Source organism: Impatiens glandulifera, chromosome 2, assembly GCF_907164915.1.
Source record: "Impatiens glandulifera chromosome 2, dImpGla2.1, whole genome shotgun sequence".
NCBI lineage: Eukaryota > Viridiplantae > Streptophyta > Magnoliopsida > Ericales > Balsaminaceae > Impatiens > Impatiens glandulifera.
Genome location: NC_061863.1, coordinates 60,241,875 through 60,259,316, shown reverse-complemented (window position 1 = coordinate 60,259,316; position 17,442 = coordinate 60,241,875). Strand labels below are relative to the sequence as shown.

Genomic DNA, 17,442 nt, shown 5'->3' with positions numbered 1-17,442 from the left:
GTTACAAATGGCTAGTAGTCCCCTCTGTGCTCAAGATATACACCATCTCATCCATTAGCAATCAATACTCCTTCGAGGTATGCAGGCGGATTGGGCGCGGCAAATGAGTTTTCAATCGCCGTCCCATTCTACTTAGGGAATTTTTTTAAAACCGAAACTCTGTCACCGTTATACCATATTTTCGAAAAAAAAATATATTTTATAAAATTATATAAATAATTTTTTTAATACAATTTATAAATAAATTATAATAAAATATAAAAAATAAATAAATATATTAATGATATTATATATTTAATTGAATTTATTAGTGTTTTTGTGAAATTTTATTTTATATCAAAATCCCCTCGTAGATTTCACAAACATTAGATAATAAGTCAAATAGGGACTTATTTGTCCAAAATGAATGTTAGTTGGGTGATTCACATTTTGGTGTAGGTGTAGCATTTTGGTTGTTTATGACTCACTAATTATCAATTTAATGACCACCTGTCTTATTTGGTTACAATAAGTTAAAATGTTTTATAATAAATTAATTCAGAAAAATACAACTTTTCAATTAGGTTCCCTTCTTTTCTCTCTATATATTTATATTTTAACTTGATTGTTTTTGTTTGGTCTGTTTTGTTTTTGTGTGTGCCCGCTTTTGGCTTAATCACACAAACATTTTTTTTAAATATTAATCAATAAAAGGATGTCCTTTTTAAAAATTATTTATAAAACCGATTGATTTTAATATTCATTTCTTTAAATAAGCAAACCTTTATTAGTAAAACTTTTTATCAAATTTATGCATTTCACTAAATCATCTCAAATTAAGAGTTTTTTTCATAAAGAATTAACTCTTGTTAATTTAATTTAATAAATAAATAAAATTTTAAATGTTGAACAGTACGATAATCATATAATTTCTTCATATTGATTATAAAGAAAGAATGAGTTACACTTATTATTGATGGAAAAAAATTGTTTTCGACAGTTAATAATGAAAATTGTTCTTGTCCCGGGGAGTTCGGAAAATATCGTTGGAAAGAAGAAAAATTAAATTTATTGATTTTTTTATAAATAAAAAATAATTTTAAATTTCACTTATCTATATGATGATAAAAGTCAACCAACTTGAAAAAGAATGACAGCAAACTATTCACTCAATTCTAAAAATTCTATAAGGAAGTTAGATGAAAAAAAAAAAAAAAGTATAAAAATTCAAAAAGACAATTAGATGCAAGAAGAGAAAGAAAAATAGTAAAAAAAAAATGACTCACATTTTTTAGAACTTAATTTTTTAAATAGTGATAAAAGTAGAGGGGAAATTTGATGATGAGGTTATTTGATGGTAATATTATAATTTTTTTGCGCTCGTGATATTTTTTTTATACGATTTTGCCCTTTTCGCGAAATGCTAACTTAGCGTTTCGCGAAGTGGATTAGGGTTAGTATAAATACTCAAATATTTTCATTTCCTTAGTTTTCTTTCTCTCTCTTCTCCCGTTCTCTCCTTCACGGCGGCCGGCGGCGACGACGGACAGCGACGGACGGCGACGATTATCTATACAGATCTATACAGATTTACAAGATCTTCTAACCTAATTCATTTATGTTTTTATCTATACAGATTTACAAGATCTATAACCCTAAATCTATTTTGCATGCAGGTTTCCGATTCTAGGGTTTAGGGTCTGTAGGTCTCCGATTCTAAGGATTTGAAGGTCGTCAAGGTATATGTTTATTTCAGATCTGATAAACAATTATGTTCATGTTTACATTTTCTTCATTTCAAAAAAACCTTTTCATATTTCGTTCATATTTGGTTCATATTTGTTCATATTTGTGGGTTCATATTTGTTATTTGGTTCATATTTGAGCATTTCGTTAAGTGTGGTTCATTAATGGGTTTTGCATATAATCTTGGATCATATAAGTTCCGTTTCAGGGAAGATTCGTTAAGGACTTACCGTTTCGCTAAGTGCTTAGCGTTTCGCTAAGTGCTTAGCATTTCTCTAAGTGCTTAGCTTTTCGCGAAATGCTAAACACTTAGCAAAACAGATCTTGTCTGTCTTCATCAACGGTGAGACTGAGCTCAGGATTCCTAAAGGCTCCAGCTAGAGCCATGAACCTTTTGATGGTTGCAAAAGCCTTAGGTGGAAAGCTTACATGGTATGTATCATATATGTATGTAATGTAAGAAAATAAGAGTATAATTGAAATTTGTTTGTTTGATTGATTGTAGTTTCGAGAGGGATTAGCTACGGAAAGATCTGAACGTGATTGAGTTTGGGTTGATCGGATGGTTAGCACCTTCTAGTATTCCGGCGATCAACGGACTCTTTCCAGCATTGGAACTGAGCAATTAAAATATATTTCTGTTTCTTTCTAATATTAATATACATAAACAAGTAAACAAACAGGTTAGGGTTGGTTACTTGGCACTTGAGATTGTTCTTGGCATTGACTTTTGGACAAATTGGATTCAAGGGCAGGACTGAAGATTACTTCAGTAAATAAATAAATTAATTCTAATTAAGAAAATAATAATATGTAAAAAGTGAACTACTTTATTTGGTATTTGTTAATGAATGTTTAAGCTGCTTTTGATATTTGTTAATGAATGTTTAAGCTGCTTTTGTTTCATTTCTTTCTATACCATTTCATTTATGCATCAAATTAAAACATAACCATTTCTCTACAAATGAGCATTTGATTTATGCAAAAGTAAAAAAAACTATAAAAACGCCATCTATGGGAATCGAACCCACAACCACATGGTTAAAAGCCACGCACTCTGGGAAATTTGATTAAATAATCTCAAAGATGAGGTTATTTGATCTGGTGGTGGCTTGCTAATTTTTTTGCGCTCGTGGTCTTTTTATTTTTTTTGGACGATATTGCCCTTGTAGCGAAACGCTAAGTCCCTAAGCGTTTCGCTAAGTGGATTAGGGTTAGTATAAATACTCTAATATTTTCATTTCCTTAGTTTTTTTTCTCTCTCTTCTCTTGTTCTCTCTTTCACGGTGGCCGACGGCGACGACGGCGACGGAGATTGCAGGCGGCGGTTCAGTTCATACAGATCTATACAGATTTACAAGATCTAACCTAATCCATTTATGTTTTTATCTATACATATTTACAAGATCTATATAGAACTAACCCTAAATCTATTTTGCATGCAGGTCTCCGATTCTAGGGTTTAGTGTATGCAGGTCTCCGATTCTAAGGATTTGAAGGTCGAAGAAGATGTTCATTTCAAAATCTAATTCGAATTATGTTCATGTTTACATTTTCTTTATTTCAAAAATCTTTTCATATTTCGTTCTGGTAATCTTTATTTGCAGAAAATCTCTGATTAGATCGTATGTGTTTCCGTTTCAGATCTGCTTAGCGTTTCGCTAAGTGCTTAGCGTTTCGCTAAGTGCATTTCGCTAAGTGTATTTCGCTAAGTGCGTTTCGCTAAGTGCATTTCGCTAAGTGCATTTTGCAGAACCTTAATAGATTTTGCTCTTTTCTATGTATGTAATTAATAATATGTATGTATGTATGTGTGTAATTCTCACTTGTTTCATGGCTTTAATCATCCAATTGGAGTAAAATTCATCTTTTGGTTCTTCAATGGAGAACTTATGTGAATTTCTTTCCTATTTTTATTAGCTTTTTTGGTTTTATGTTTGATTTTATCAGTGTTTTCCTGTTTTAAATGCGTGTATACAACTTTGTAATGAAATGAGTGCATTATGATCAGGATATATATGATATATCTAACCAATAATAGTCTACTTTCTTTATATGACCATAACGAAATATGAAAAGATTTTTGAAATGGAGAAAATGTAAACATGAACATAACTCGAATTAGATTTTGAAATGAACATCTTCCTCGACCTTCAAATCCTTAGAATTAGAGACCTGCATACACTAAACCCTAGAATCGGAGACCTGCATGCAAAATAGATTTAGGGTTAGTTCTATATAGATCTTGTAAATATGTATAGATAAAAACATAAATAGATTAGGTTAGATCTTGTAAATCTGTATAGATCTGTATGAACTGAACCGCCGCCTGCAACCTCCGTCGCCGTCGTCGCCGCCGGCCGCCGTGAAAGAGAGAACAGGAGAAGAGAGAGAAAGAAAACTAAGGAAATGAAAATATTAGAGTATTTATACTAACCCTAATCCACTTAGCGAAACGCTAAGGGACTTAGCGTTTCGCTACAAGGGCAATATCGTCCAAAAAAATAAAAAGACCACGAGCGCAAAAAAATTAGCAAGCCACCACCAGATCAAATAACCTCATCTTTGAGGTTATTTAATCAAATTTCCCCGCACTCTACCAGCTGAGCTAAGACGACTCATATTTAAATATTTAGCGAAACGATAAGTCCTTAGCGAAACGGGAAGTCCTTAACGAAATGGGAAGTCCTTAGCGAAACGGGAAGTCCTTAGCGAAACGATAAGTCCTTAGCGAAACGGGAAGTAAACCCTAAACAACAGTGATTCGAAGATGCATAAACCAAACATCAATAAACTTGAAATATCATAAGATAAACGTACCAAGTGGACAGTGCTCGTGCTCGTCGTGAAACTCATTGTCGTGGATTTTGCCGTCGTCGCCGATCGCCGCCGCCCAGTTTAGAGAGAAGGAGGAGAAGAACGGGAAGAGAGAGAAGGAGAAGAAAAGAAATGAAAAAAATGAGGGAAGTTATATTAAATAGTAAGGGTAATTTGGACATTTCACACATTTTCACTTCGCGAAACGCTAAGTCACTTAGCGTTTCGCGACAAGGGCAATTTCGTCCAAAAAAATAAAAAGACCACGAGCGCAATTAAATTATCAATTCACCACCGATCAAATAACCTCATCTTTGAGGTTATTTAATCAAATTCCCCAAAGTAGAGAGAATTAAGATACCAAAAAAAATCAATAAGAAAAATATTTCTTATTTAAAATTTTGTAAAAATCAAACTAAGAAGAATTATATATATATATATATATATATATATATCAACATTAACAAATATAATTAATTAATATATCTTGAAATAAATATAATATTTAATTTTCATTAAGAACTAGTATTTTGTAATAGGTAATTATGCACCTATTTCACCGTGTATTTAGTGGTGAATGTTATAAATATTTAAGAATAAAATTGATCATTTTATATTTAGATGTCTGTTCAATATTTTAATTAACCTGTTTCTATATATATAATTAATGATGTTTAATTTTTAAAGTATTCGGATTGTTAAGTTAAGAACTGTGGTTAATTTAGATAAATATGTGAGAGTAAATGAATATTTGGGTCGAATTGTCGGGTCGAGAGCTGTGGTTAATTTAGATAAATATGTGAGAGTAAATGGATACTTGGGTCGGATTATAGGTTGACCCGCACATAAATTTAAAACGATTAAAAATAAAATTAAAAATGTTATATGTATGTTTCGAACTTGCAACATAAGTAAACAACTACAACTTTTTAACTAACTAGGCTAATAAGATTTTATATTTTAAATTCAACACCAAATTTGATGTACGCAAGATATTCTTAACCATATAAATTCAACTTTTTAATTAATATATATATATATATATAAAATGATGCTTAATTTTCAAAGTGTCTGGATTGTTGAGAGTTGTAGTTAATTTGAATAAATATGTGAGAGTAATGAATATTTGGGTCGGATTGTGGGTTAATCCGTCCATAAACTTAAAACGGTTAAAAATAAAATTAAAAATGTTATATGTATGTTTTGAACTTACAACATAACAAAACAAGTACAACTCTTTAACCAACTAAGTTAATATGACTTTATATTTTAAATTCAACACCAAATTTAATGAACGTGAGACATTCTTAACAATATAAATTCAATTTTTTAACTAATTAATCTATAGTTGTGTTTAATTTGGATATATATGTAAGAGTGATGGATACTTTGGTCAGATTGTAGGTTGACCAGCTCATAAACTTAAAACAGTTATGCATATTTCGAACTTATAACCTAACAAAACAAGTACAACCCTTTAAACAAGTGTAATTTGGATGTGGTTTGTCAAGAGATAATAGATCGGTAACAATTGAAAATGATTAAAATATATATATAAATATTTGATTGTGAAAAATGTGAGATCACGATGTTAAATATTAAAAAATATGAATCAAATATTAGATAGACCAAAGTGAAAGTGTAAAGTCACGAGATGAGCGGTTCATTAAAAAAAATATATGTGAAGTGAATAAAATGTGAAATGAAAATATTTTATTTTTTATTTTAATATATTATTTGTGATTTTTTAAGAATTTTAATATTGAATAAATATTATCATAAATTTTTTTATTAAATTTATTTTATATGTATTTTTATGAGAAATTCTAATTCTGAAAATTGCACTCGGACAGCGAATTCCATTTGCTGTGCGATTAAAGGGAAATTTGACTAAATGACCCCAAAGATGGGGTTATTTGACCTGGTGGTCGACATTAATTTTAATTGCGTTCGTGGTCTTTTTTTTGACGAAATTGTCTTTTTCGCGAAACGCTTAAGATTTAGCGTTTCGCGAAGTGGATTAGGGTTTAGTATAAATACTCTAATTTTTCCATTTCCTTTCTCTCTCTTCTCTTGTTCTCTCTTTGACGGCGGCTACGGCGACGGCGGGGCGACGGTCCACTTCATACAGATACAAATTTATGTTCTTATTTACATGATCTTTATTTCAAACCCTAACCTAAATCGATTTTTGTTTTTATTTACACGATCTTCATTTCAAACCCTAACCCTAAACCTATTTTGCATTCAGGTCAGGTGAATGATTCTAAGGGTTTGAAGGTCGAAAAAAATGTTCATTTCAAACATTAACCTAATTCGATTTATGTTCATGTTTCCATGATCTTCATTTAAAACCTTTCGATTTAACCTGTTCTTATTTGGTTCATATTGATTCATATTTGTTATTTGGTTCATATTTGTGGTTCATATATGTCGATGATGATATTTGCAGATAATCTCGGATTATATGTGTTCTGTTTCAGGGAAGTTTTGCTAAGGACTTACCGTTTCGCTAAGTGTTTACCGTTTTGCTAAGTGCTTACCGTTTTGCTAAGTGATTACCGTTTCGCTAAGTGCTTACCATTTCGTTAAGTGCTTAGCGTTTCGCTAAGTGCTTACCGTTTTGCTAAGTACCGAGAAATAAATATATTGATTATTGAACCCTATTTTTTATTATTATTATGATTATGATTATACATTGTTAAGCTATCTAGAAATTTACCCATCTCTTTTGAAGATTATACAGAATACAAAGGATATGTTAAGCATTTTCAACCATTTAGATAATCTTAGACAAAGTCTGTCTGTTTAAAGTACATAGATATATTTTCTTATGGTATGTATTGGAGATCATTATGTATTTAGATAATCAAGAAACAGAAATAAGGAAATGGTTAATTGATGTATTGATTCTTCATATTGTTTGAATAGATAACACATGCCTGTCATTGGAAACCTTTTTGAGCTGCTTATTCTGTGTCAGCATTTGAGGGGCTTTATATTTCAAAAGTCTTATAATTGTTGTTTTTCCTAGATAGGATGTTGGGTTGTGGTTAGAAGAGATAAATTTGGGAAGTTATCGTCAAATATTCAAAGAAATTGGTGTAAATGAGGAATACTTAGAAAGCATGTCAATGTTCACGACAGAACAGATACTTAGGTTTACAAGACGATGTCACATGAAATGTGGTGACTTTATAACCCTTTGCAAGGAACTAAGGCGAATTAAAGGTTGATCGATTTCTTGTCCTTTCTTTACTCTCTTCCAAAACTATAATCTTATTAGCTAGCTTTAGTTTGTTGATAATAAGAAAATGAACTTTTTTTAGTGGCTTGTTTGAAAGGAGAACAAAGGGTACGAAGGCCATGGTGGGCACCTCCTTGTTTGACGGTTGTTTTCGTCAAGTCTGCGAAGAGTAATCGGCAAGCCAGAGTTGTGTCGCTGAAGCTTGAACCTTAATGGATTTTGCTCTTTTCTATGTATGTAATTAATAATATGTATGTATGTATGTGTGTGTGTAATTCTCACTTGTTTCATGGCTTTAATCATCCAATTGGAGTAAAATTCATCTTTTGGTTCTTCAATGGAGAACTTATGTGAATTTTTTTCCTATTTTTATTAGCTTTTTTGGTTTTATATTTGGTTTTATTAGTGTTTTCCTGTTTTAAATGCATGTATACAACTTTGTAATGAAAGAAGTGCATTATGATCAGGATATATATATATATATATATATATATATATATATATATATATATATATATATATATATATATATATATATATATATATGATATATCTAACCAATAATAGTCTACTTTCTTTGTATGAATCTTTATTGGACTATTTCTTATGGATTATTATTTTCATCTTGATTATGATAAATGGGTAAATTTAAAAAAAAAATTATGTTTATCAAAAATTAAAATATAAATTAAATTACACTTTAAAGTTATTTTGCACCAAATTATTTAAAATATATTTTAAATTAGCACAATATTTATCCTTTAAACATCAATTCATTCTCCTTTTTATATATCACATTACTTATTTATTAATGAAAATATTAAAATAACTTATATTTTAACTTTTTTTTATTATATATATATATATATATATATTTTTAATTTTTTTTATCAAAAATAATTATCACTCTCAAGATTTAATATTACTATTTTCTTTTCTCTGATACATATAAACCTACCAACCTCAATGATTTTTATTTTTCATTTTTATTATCGAGGGAGGACATTACTTCATTACATCAGTATTAATTATCCATTTCTCGGTACTTAGCGAAACGGTAAGCACTTGGCGATACGGTAAATCTTTAGCGAAACGGTAAGTCCCTAGCGAAACGATAAGTCCTTAACGAATCTTCCCTGAAACGGAACCCATATGATCGAGATTATCTGCAAATCTTATCATCGATATATATGAACCAATATGAACCAAATAACAAATATGAACCAATATGAACCAACAAATAAGAACAGATTAAATCGAAGAGTTTGAAATGAAGATAATGGAAACATGAACATAAATCTTAGAATCATTCCTTTGACCTGCATGCAAAATAGGTTTAGGCTTAGAGTTTGAAATGAAGATCGTGTAAATAAAAACATAAATTTGTATCGGTATGAAGTGGACCGCCGCCGTAGCCGTCGTCAAAGAGAAAACAAGAGAAGAGAGAAAAAAAATGAAAGAAATTAAAAAATTAGAGTATTTATACTAAACCCGAATTAAAAAAGCAATTTCAGAAGAAGAAAAAAAAAAAAAAAAAACCAACGCAATTATAAAATTAATGTTGACTACAAAGTCAAATAAACCCATGTCTGGGGTCATTTAGTCAAATAAACCCATGTTTGGGGTCATTTAGTCAAATTTCCCGATTAAAGACTTTTCATCCATTTGCATCGCATGAATTTTCCTAGTCATTATTATTACACTTTTATGGTTTGTTTTCTTTCTTCTGTCTTCATGGAAAAGTTCAATCGTTTCCAGACGGAGACTTCGGAGTGGTCAATCCGTCAATGAATGTTCAACTGACAGTAATCACTCCGCCATTAACCAAGTTTATCTTGATTTCTTCATCATACTGGGTGGACCGTCTCCGAAGAAAGATTTACAGCGGTTCAAACCACCGACGTGATGAAACAGACGAACTATTGGCCGGCTTGTCATTATTCGTCACTCATTAGACGAAACCAATGTCCATTTATTCATCTTCTTCGACCTCCATAAATTCATTTTACAGCTCAACTCATGAAAACTAGAGCTTTGAGCTTTGAAAAATATGAAAATCTTTAACCTTTCATCCCTGGTATTACTTCTTCTTTTTTCAATTGGTAGTGTTCATGGGTATGTGAAATATAATACTGCTGGACGAATTGTCGATGGAAAATTGAACGTGCACTTGGTTCCCCACACCCATGATGATGTGGGATGGTTGAAGACAATTGATCAATACTATGTTGGATCAAATAACAGCATACAGGTGGTTAACGCACACCAATTGTTTGATTAAATGTCCCAACACCATTTCTGCTCTCTTTTTCTCTCAAGTGATGAAATTTTCCGATAGTAGTTTGGTTATTGATTTTCTTTTTCTCTCTTCCTTTTGTTTATGGTGGCAGGGTGCATGTGTTGAGAATGTGTTGGATTCGGTTGTTGAGGCCTTACGTCGAGACCCAAACAGGAAGTTTATTTATGTTGAAATGGTCAAAGCCTGTGGATTTTTAAATTTCTCATGAGTTTAAGGAATAGATTATGATGGAACCTTTTAACAGAGTGTTTGATTGTAACACAGGCTTTCTTCCAAAGATGGTGGCTGGAACAAAGCGTGGAGATTCAAGAAGAAGTAAGAAGGCTCGTCGATTCAGGCCAGTTGGAATTTGTGTAAGTGATTAGTAGAATCACCAATTGTGTGAAAAAAAATGCTGATTATTTGGAGAATTTTGGTTCATTGGCATAGAAATGGTGGCTGGTGTATGCATGATGAAGCAGCTACCCACTACGTAGACATGATCGATCAGACGACTCTTGGTCATCGTGCGATAAAGGATCAATTTAATAAAACCCCTCGAGCTGGATGGCAGATTGATCCATTTGGTCACTCATCTGTGCAGGCTTACCTGCTTACTGCTGAGGTATTTATTTGAACTCATAAGAGCGAGCAAAGAATTCATTTAATTCTCCATAGTTTCCGTCTCATTAATGCTTTTTTTCCTCTAGATGGGATTCGATTCTGTACATTTTGCTAGGATTGATTACCAGGACCGAGCAAAGCGCAAGGGAGATAAATCTCTGGAAGTTATTTGGCGTGGTTCAAACACTTTTGGTTCCTCATCTCAGGTCTGTTCTGCAAATATTGCTTCTTTTTTGGATGTCTTAATATCCTTAAAATCATTGGCGGTTGTTTATTCTCACCATCTTGCAGATTTTCGCCAATGTTTTTCCTAGTCACTACAGTCCTCCAGATGGATTCCATTTTGAAGTGGATGATTCTTTCGATCCTGTGCAGGTTTGTGGCATATAATGTAGTTAGTTAGATTAAGAGCCAAGAATTGAGTTTGATAAGACCATTTTTTTCATGTGGTTTCATATAATTGTAGGATAACCCGCTTTTGTTCGACTACAATGTCGAACAACGTGTCAATGATTTTGTCAGTGCTGCAATTGACCAGGTAAGTGCTTGAGGATTGAATATGATAAACAAATAAGTAAATAATTATCAAATTGAGTTAATTTTTTTTCTTTTTGGCACAGGCAAATGTGACCAGAACAGATCATATCATGTGGACAATGGGCGATGATTTTGAGTATCAATATGCCGAGTCGTGGTTCAAGCAAATGGATAAGTTAATTCACTATGTTAACAAGGTAACTCCTTTTCGTTTAATTAGTTTCAGTCAAACTTGTTTAATTTCTTTCTTCTCATTTTCCTTTACAGGATGGTCGTGTAAATGCATTGTACTCTACTCCCACGATTTATACAGATGCAAAATATGCTGCGAATGAAACTTGGCCACTGAAAATCCACGACTTTTTCCCGTGAGTTCTAACTTTGTAACCATATTTCTGTGAAAAATGCGACATAACACGTCTTTTGGACATTTTGCAGATATGCAGACTACACAAATGCTTATTGGACGGGATATTTTACAAGTCGGCCAGCACTAAAACGATATGTCCGTTCTTTGAGTGGATACTATATGGTATTTAGTTAATCTCTTTTTATCTTTATGAAAATAATTGAGAAACAGTAGTATGTATAATTTTCTTATTCCAAAGGCAGTTCGGCAACTTGAGTTCTTGGCTGGAAGGAGATCAGCGGGACCCAACACTTATGAACTTGGGAATGCATTAGGAATTGCTCAGCATCATGATGCTGTTAGTGGCACGGCTAAACAACATACGACGGATGATTATTCCAAACGCTTGGCCATTGGAGCTTCTGAGGTGTCTGGCCTTTCATTATCAACTACTTATAGTAACCTCCTTTGGGCATATTTATTCATGGTAGATTTTGTAAAACTATATAGGCTGAAGTTGTGGCAAGTTTGTCATTGTCTTGCCTTCTGAATTCGAGCTCGAAAGGTCATTGCCAGACTGCATCGCCATTCTCACTGCGCCAGGTTTCTCCTCGGTTCTTGCCATTCTTTTTTAAAGAAACGGTTTAGTTTTTAATTTGATAGGGAAATTATACTAATCTATATATTCCATTTCAGTGTCCTTTGCTTAATATAAGCTATTGTCCACCAACTGAGGAAGATATTTCTGATGGGAAGAGTTTGGTAATTTCGCTCAGTTTCCCAATTTATTTATGGTTTTCCGTAAAATATTTAATTTTTTGTATCGTTTAATTTCTTTCAGGTGGTTGTGGCATACAACTCCCTTGGATGGAATCGAACCGAGATCATTAAATTTCCGGTTAGTACATTTACACCATCATCTGATGACACTACTAGAAAAGATCATACTGGTTATGAGCTATATATATACCATTCTTATAATAACAGGTCAACGGAACTGATTTAGTTGTACAAGATTCCGTGGGAAATACAGTTGAGTCACAATATATAGAGATGGATAATGTGACACAAAATTTGAGAAACTTCTACACAAAGGCCTATTTGGGGATGTCACCCGAGCTATTTCCGAGATACTGGATTTTGTTTCAGGTGACTTTGCCTCCTCTTGGTTGGAATACCTATTTCATCTCTAAATCAGGTGGTGAAAAAGTACCAAGTACTGTCAAACATTTTTTTATGGATTTTTCTTTCTATTTACTCCCAGCTTAAACTTATGCAGGTAAAAATGGAAATGTTGGTACGTCATCGGCTGGTTTTCAACAAAACGAGACAGTAGAAATTGGCCCAGGAAACCTGAAACTGTCATTCTCCTCAACAACTGGACAACTTAAAAGGATGTTTAATTCTAGGACTGGGGTAATAATAAGTATCATTTTACATTTTTTTATAGAACTAATTGGCTGCGCAAAAATTCCACATTTCGTCTGATCAATAAATATGATCTTTTTTTCAGGTTGACATACCGGTTCAACAAAGCTATCTATGGTATGGTTCAAGCAGTGGGGACACATTAGATTCTCAGGTAGGCTTGTTGTCGTGTTGAACCAAAAGAACAGGTCTAAAGTTGTATGATACTTGTTTAATTATTGATTTATTCTGTATACAGGCTTCGGGGGCCTACATCTTTCGGCCTAATGGAGCCCCGCCTTCTATTGTTTCTAGATCGGTAAGTAAGTTATCAACTTCTTTCTCTTTTCAAAATTTCAAACTGAATTTACCAACTCCTAATCTTATTAATAGGTTCCATTTAAAGTTATCCAAGGGCCTTTAGTTGATGAGATTCATCAGCAATTCAGTTCATGGATTTATCAGGTTATACTTTTGTTTTAACTGCATTGATGTTGATTCATAATGGTCTTCTGACAATGTCGCGTTCTTGAGCTGTTTTAAGGTAGTCAGACTTTATAAAGATAAGGAGCATGCTGAAGTGGAGTATACAGTGAGTCAATCTTAATAAAGTTATCAATCTATTCTATATAGCTAAAACTTAAAATCTAATGATGATTTTTTTTTCCATTCTAGATTGGTCCAATTCCTATTGATGATAGTGTAGGAAAAGAGATCATTACACAGATCACCGCCAATATGGCAACAAACAAGGAGTTTTATACAGACTCCAACGGAAGGGATTTCTTGAAACGGGTATTGCTGAACAACCCAGCTTATGATTTTTTTTCCTGATATTAAAATGAGTTCTTAAATTTGCCAGGTTCGAGATCATAGGGAGGATTGGTCACTTGAAGTTCATCAACCAGTTGCAGGAAACTATTATCCTGTAAAATTTATTCTTTAGTGATGATTGTAGCAAATTTAATGCAAAATCATGTGTTTACAATTTGGCAATTTAATACTTTTTTTTTAGATTAATCTTGGAATCTACACAATGGACAAGGATTCTGAATTATCCGTGTTGGTTGATCGTGCTGCGGGTGGGGCCAGCATTGAAGATGGAGAAGTGGAGCTAATGCTTCATAGGTACAAACTTTGATTAACTTGGTTGAAAGATCAATATTAACAATTATTTTTTGTCTCTTTATAATCTCAGGAGGATGCTTTCCGATGATTCGAGAGGTGTTGGCGAAGCTCTTGATGAAACCGTCTGTGTTGGAGATACTTGTGAAGGGCTTAGGGTAATTTTTAATATATATGTTTTTAATGAAGTATTTACCTTTTGAATTAACCATTTTCCTTCTGTGTGTGTGTGTCGTGCAGGTTCGAGGAAACTATTATGTGAGCATAAACAAAGTGGGTGACGGGGCAGAGTGGCGTCGAACATTTGGGCAAGAAGTTTATTCACCCATAATTCTTGCATTCACGCAAGAGGTAATTTATTACTTACATAAGTTGTAATAATATTACTTGGTGATTCATTTTAAAGCTAAGTAAAGTTGCATGAACAAGCAGAAGATTGAAGATTGGAAAGCTTCCCATATTGTGAAGACCACATTCATGGATCCAAACTACACCTTGCCTCAAAATGTTGCCCTCATTACTCTTCAGGAACTGGAAGATGGAAGTGTTCTTCTCCGTTTGGCACATCTCTATGAGGTAAAAAGTAGAAAACTTTGATTTCAAAACTGATGATTATCTTTATTAATTATGTTGATGACCAGGCCGAAGAAGATGGGCAGTATTCTACCTTGGCTAAGGTAGAATTGAAGAAGATTTTTGCTGCAAAAACTGTAAGAACAAATAAACATATTGATAAAAATATTGTCTGCTGCATTTTGATTGTTGGTTGGATTAAAAAATAATGCAGATAAAGAGGGTGAAGGAAATGAGCTTGTCGGCAAACCAGGAGAAGTCACAGATAAAGAAGATGAATTGGAAGGTTGAAGGAGATAAAAGGGAAGCAGGCCCAGTTCGAGGAAGTCCTCTCGACCCATCGTCCCTCATTGTCGAGCTTGGACCCATGGAGATTCGAACTTTCCTTTTGGACTTGTAGAAAATGCCAAACTCTTCAAGAACCAACAATAGCCTTAACTCTGTTGTAATGATTAATCATCTTACTTCTAAATGATAATAATGGAAAATCCTTCTAATTTAAATATACATGAATCTTAAACTTTTTAAACTGTAATGTTAGCTTAAAAAGTTTATGATTGAAGAAAAAATAACCTAACTAATATCACAATCATTCAAATTATTGTTAAAAATAACTATATATATATAATATTTCAATCTACCTCAAATAATAAACAATATTTTCTCTTAAGTAAATTTTAATGTGCAGCTGGCATTTGAAATTTATAAAAATATTCTTCTCTAGCTTCTGATAAACTCAAAACAAAGTTCTTCCAAATCCAAGAAAGTAGGGAACATAATTATAAAATGGAACATTTTCCCTTATATCATAAAACACAAACATACATACGCAACAAACACGCACCAATGATTCCGCAGGGCAAAACTGTACAAGTTTGTGCAGTAAATAGCGGCCGTTATATAGAGCGATTAGAACACTTTCTAGATAGCCAAGCCAACCGCTTATCGGCCCGAAGAAATAAGAAGGTCTCCCTGGCAATAGGTTTGTGAAACAGATCCAATGCTGCATAATATAACCGTTCTTCAATGCCTTTAACCTCATCCAACGCCTTAACACAATCGGTTATGGAGAATCTGTTGTTGATTTGCTCAATCGCCGTAGTCTTGTGCCTAGAAGCAGCCGCCATCTCCGATATAGCCTCTGATATAGCTTGGTTAACTCCTCTCCGCACTCTCTTTTTACTGTTAATCCCATAATCCTGTTTTTCTGATTCCGAAGATGGCTCGTGAATCATACACAGAGGTTCAGGGCAAACAATCTCTTCCTTCACTATCAAATCGTAATCTTTGTTTGTATTATTCGTCTGCGAAAATATCGTGCATAACTCCTTGTAAACTGGGCACCCGTTTGTCCTCAAAGTCTCAGCTTCCGGATTCGCCTGAATATATTAATAAACCTCATCTTAACATAACAATACGATGTATCTAACAATGTTATGATTTTAAACGTTATCTAATTTAAATCTGGATCCATAGAATATTTACCTTGATAAATATTTCCCAATCTTCATCGCTGGCCCTGATCGTGCCCCTAGATTCGTCGAAGGCAAAATTCATTTGCTCTAGAAGAGTCTTCATTATACTGTGTTGCCTCTTCAAGACGTCGTACTGAGTTTTGAGCTGATCTAGAGACCATTTCAAACCGGATCTCTTTTGAAAGTCATCGTTTATAAATTTCCAACCTTTCCTGTTAAAGGTGTCCTTTTGCTTATTACCAAAACGAACCTGCTCAACCATTAAATCCACAAGTATCTTTGTGAGAGTTGTCGTCCATCTAGCCTTCAATTGTTGGTCTGAGTTCTCTTTAGAAGGCTGCCTTCCAGACCGCGTTACCCTCGTCGCCATCTTCACAAACAAAACCTTCTATTCTCTACCAATCATAATAGTTATATCATGAAAAATGAGAAATCATACGCACACAGTCACCAGATAAATTCCAGATTACAGTAGAGTAAATCTTTTAAATTTGGCAAAATTTGGTCTTTGATTCACAGAAGAACAAACCCTTGTTTATGCTAGAACACCTATGGAATCATCTTTTATCAATTAGCAAGTAATCTCTACACAAATAAAAAAGAACCCATAATCAATCTTTAAACAAGAATTGCAGACAAAGCATATTAGCAAAACATCAATAACAGTCTTTCAAGTCTCATTCAGCCATCATCAATTCATCACGCCTCAGTTTCTTTGGAAAGACTAATTTCCTTGACTTATATATATCACTAATTGTTGATTAAGCATCAAATTTTACAAAAGAAGATCAATTTATAAGTGAAGAATAAAAACCCTACCTAGAAATGTTTCTGTTCATGCATATCAAAACCCTAAAAAACCGAAAAAGAAAAGAAGTTAACTTAGCACCAGCAGTTGCATGAGTTGGAGAGGGAAATGAAATTGAAAACATAAGAGACATACCCAGTAGAAAATGCCCTAAAATCGGAGTTAGGGAAAGATGAAGAGCGTTATAAAAGAGTTGCAGAGCCCAGAAAAACGCAATCTTTCTTCAGCCATGAATACTGACTGGTAAGAAAACCTACATATCTGAATTTCACTTCATTCAGTTCAAACGGATCTTAAGGAAGCGAAAGATTACTGCGACGACGGAGATAAAGGAAGAGACCATCTTTATTTATTTACGCATTTAATTCCAATTACCAAACAAAACAAAACAAAAACAAAACACTGTACGACGTCGTTATCTCAATTATTCACAAATTTACCCTTTGTTTGGTCTCTTTCCTTTCTTTAGTTGAGACC

The 17,442-nt window shown here is 33.1% G+C and overlaps 3 protein-coding genes across 4 annotated transcripts; 2 read left to right on the top strand and 1 right to left on the bottom strand.

The window, feature by feature from the left end:
• Nucleotides 1–7,480: 7,480 nt before the first annotated feature.
• LOC124925108 lies at nt 7,481–8,127 on the top strand. The gene is made up of 3 exons (XM_047465080.1): nt 7,481–7,486; nt 7,581–7,773; nt 7,872–8,127. Exons 1-3 carry the CDS (start codon nt 7,481–7,483, stop codon nt 8,000–8,002), a joined length of 330 nt encoding a protein of 109 aa, XP_047321036.1. The 3' UTR covers nt 8,003–8,127.
• A 1,393-nt stretch (nt 8,128–9,520) lies between these two features.
• LOC124923823 (alpha-mannosidase) lies at nt 9,521–15,215 on the top strand. Its single transcript, XM_047463799.1, has 28 exons — nt 9,521–10,040; nt 10,180–10,263; nt 10,353–10,441; nt 10,518–10,692; nt 10,778–10,897; nt 10,983–11,066; nt 11,158–11,229; nt 11,312–11,425; nt 11,496–11,596; nt 11,667–11,760; nt 11,837–12,004; nt 12,088–12,180; nt 12,274–12,339; nt 12,419–12,475; nt 12,565–12,775; nt 12,857–12,993; nt 13,091–13,159; nt 13,244–13,303; nt 13,378–13,449; nt 13,529–13,576; nt 13,660–13,779; nt 13,847–13,912; nt 14,000–14,112; nt 14,183–14,267; nt 14,350–14,460; nt 14,542–14,685; nt 14,751–14,819; nt 14,897–15,215. The coding sequence occupies exons 1-28, from the start codon at nt 9,840–9,842 to the stop codon at nt 15,080–15,082; spliced, it is 3,009 nt and encodes a 1,002-aa protein (XP_047319755.1). The 5' UTR covers nt 9,521–9,839; the 3' UTR covers nt 15,083–15,215.
• A 105-nt stretch (nt 15,216–15,320) lies between these two features.
• Nucleotides 15,321–17,299, bottom strand: LOC124923824 (L10-interacting MYB domain-containing protein-like). 2 transcript variants are annotated; one of them, XM_047463801.1, is made up of 3 exons: nt 17,101–17,299; nt 16,168–16,706; nt 15,321–16,061 (listed from the first exon to the last, which is right to left on the bottom strand). In XM_047463801.1, exons 2-3 carry the CDS (start codon nt 16,525–16,527, stop codon nt 15,579–15,581), a joined length of 843 nt encoding a protein of 280 aa, XP_047319757.1. In that variant the 5' UTR covers nt 16,528–16,706; nt 17,101–17,299; the 3' UTR covers nt 15,321–15,578. The 2 variants fall into 2 exon arrangements, with proteins under 2 accessions (XP_047319757.1, XP_047319756.1); XM_047463800.1 differs by having other exon boundaries at nt 16,168–16,552.
• Between the last annotated feature and the right edge of the window lie 143 nt (nt 17,300–17,442).

Bases quoted from the DNA above. Each gene is read 5' to 3' on its own strand.
- LOC124923824 (XM_047463801.1), bottom strand. From the start codon at position 16,527: ATGGCGACGAGGGTAACGCGGTCTGGAAGGCAGCCTTCTAAAGAGAAC. The intron at 16,062-16,167 runs GTAAATATTCTA...TAATATATTCAG, and splicing joins ATTGGGAAATATTTATCAAG to GCGAATCCGGAAGCTGAGAC.
- LOC124925108 (XM_047465080.1), top strand. The intron at 7,774-7,871 runs GTTGATCGATTT...AACTTTTTTTAG, and splicing joins GGAACTAAGGCGAATTAAAG to TGGCTTGTTTGAAAGGAGAA.
- LOC124923823 (XM_047463799.1), top strand. From the start codon at position 9,840: ATGAAAATCTTTAACCTTTCATCCCTGGTATTACTTCTTCTTTTTTCA. The intron at 12,181-12,273 runs GTTTCTCCTCGG...ATTCCATTTCAG, and splicing joins CGCCATTCTCACTGCGCCAG to TGTCCTTTGCTTAATATAAG. The intron at 12,776-12,856 runs GTGGTGAAAAAG...AAACTTATGCAG, and splicing joins CTATTTCATCTCTAAATCAG to GTAAAAATGGAAATGTTGGT.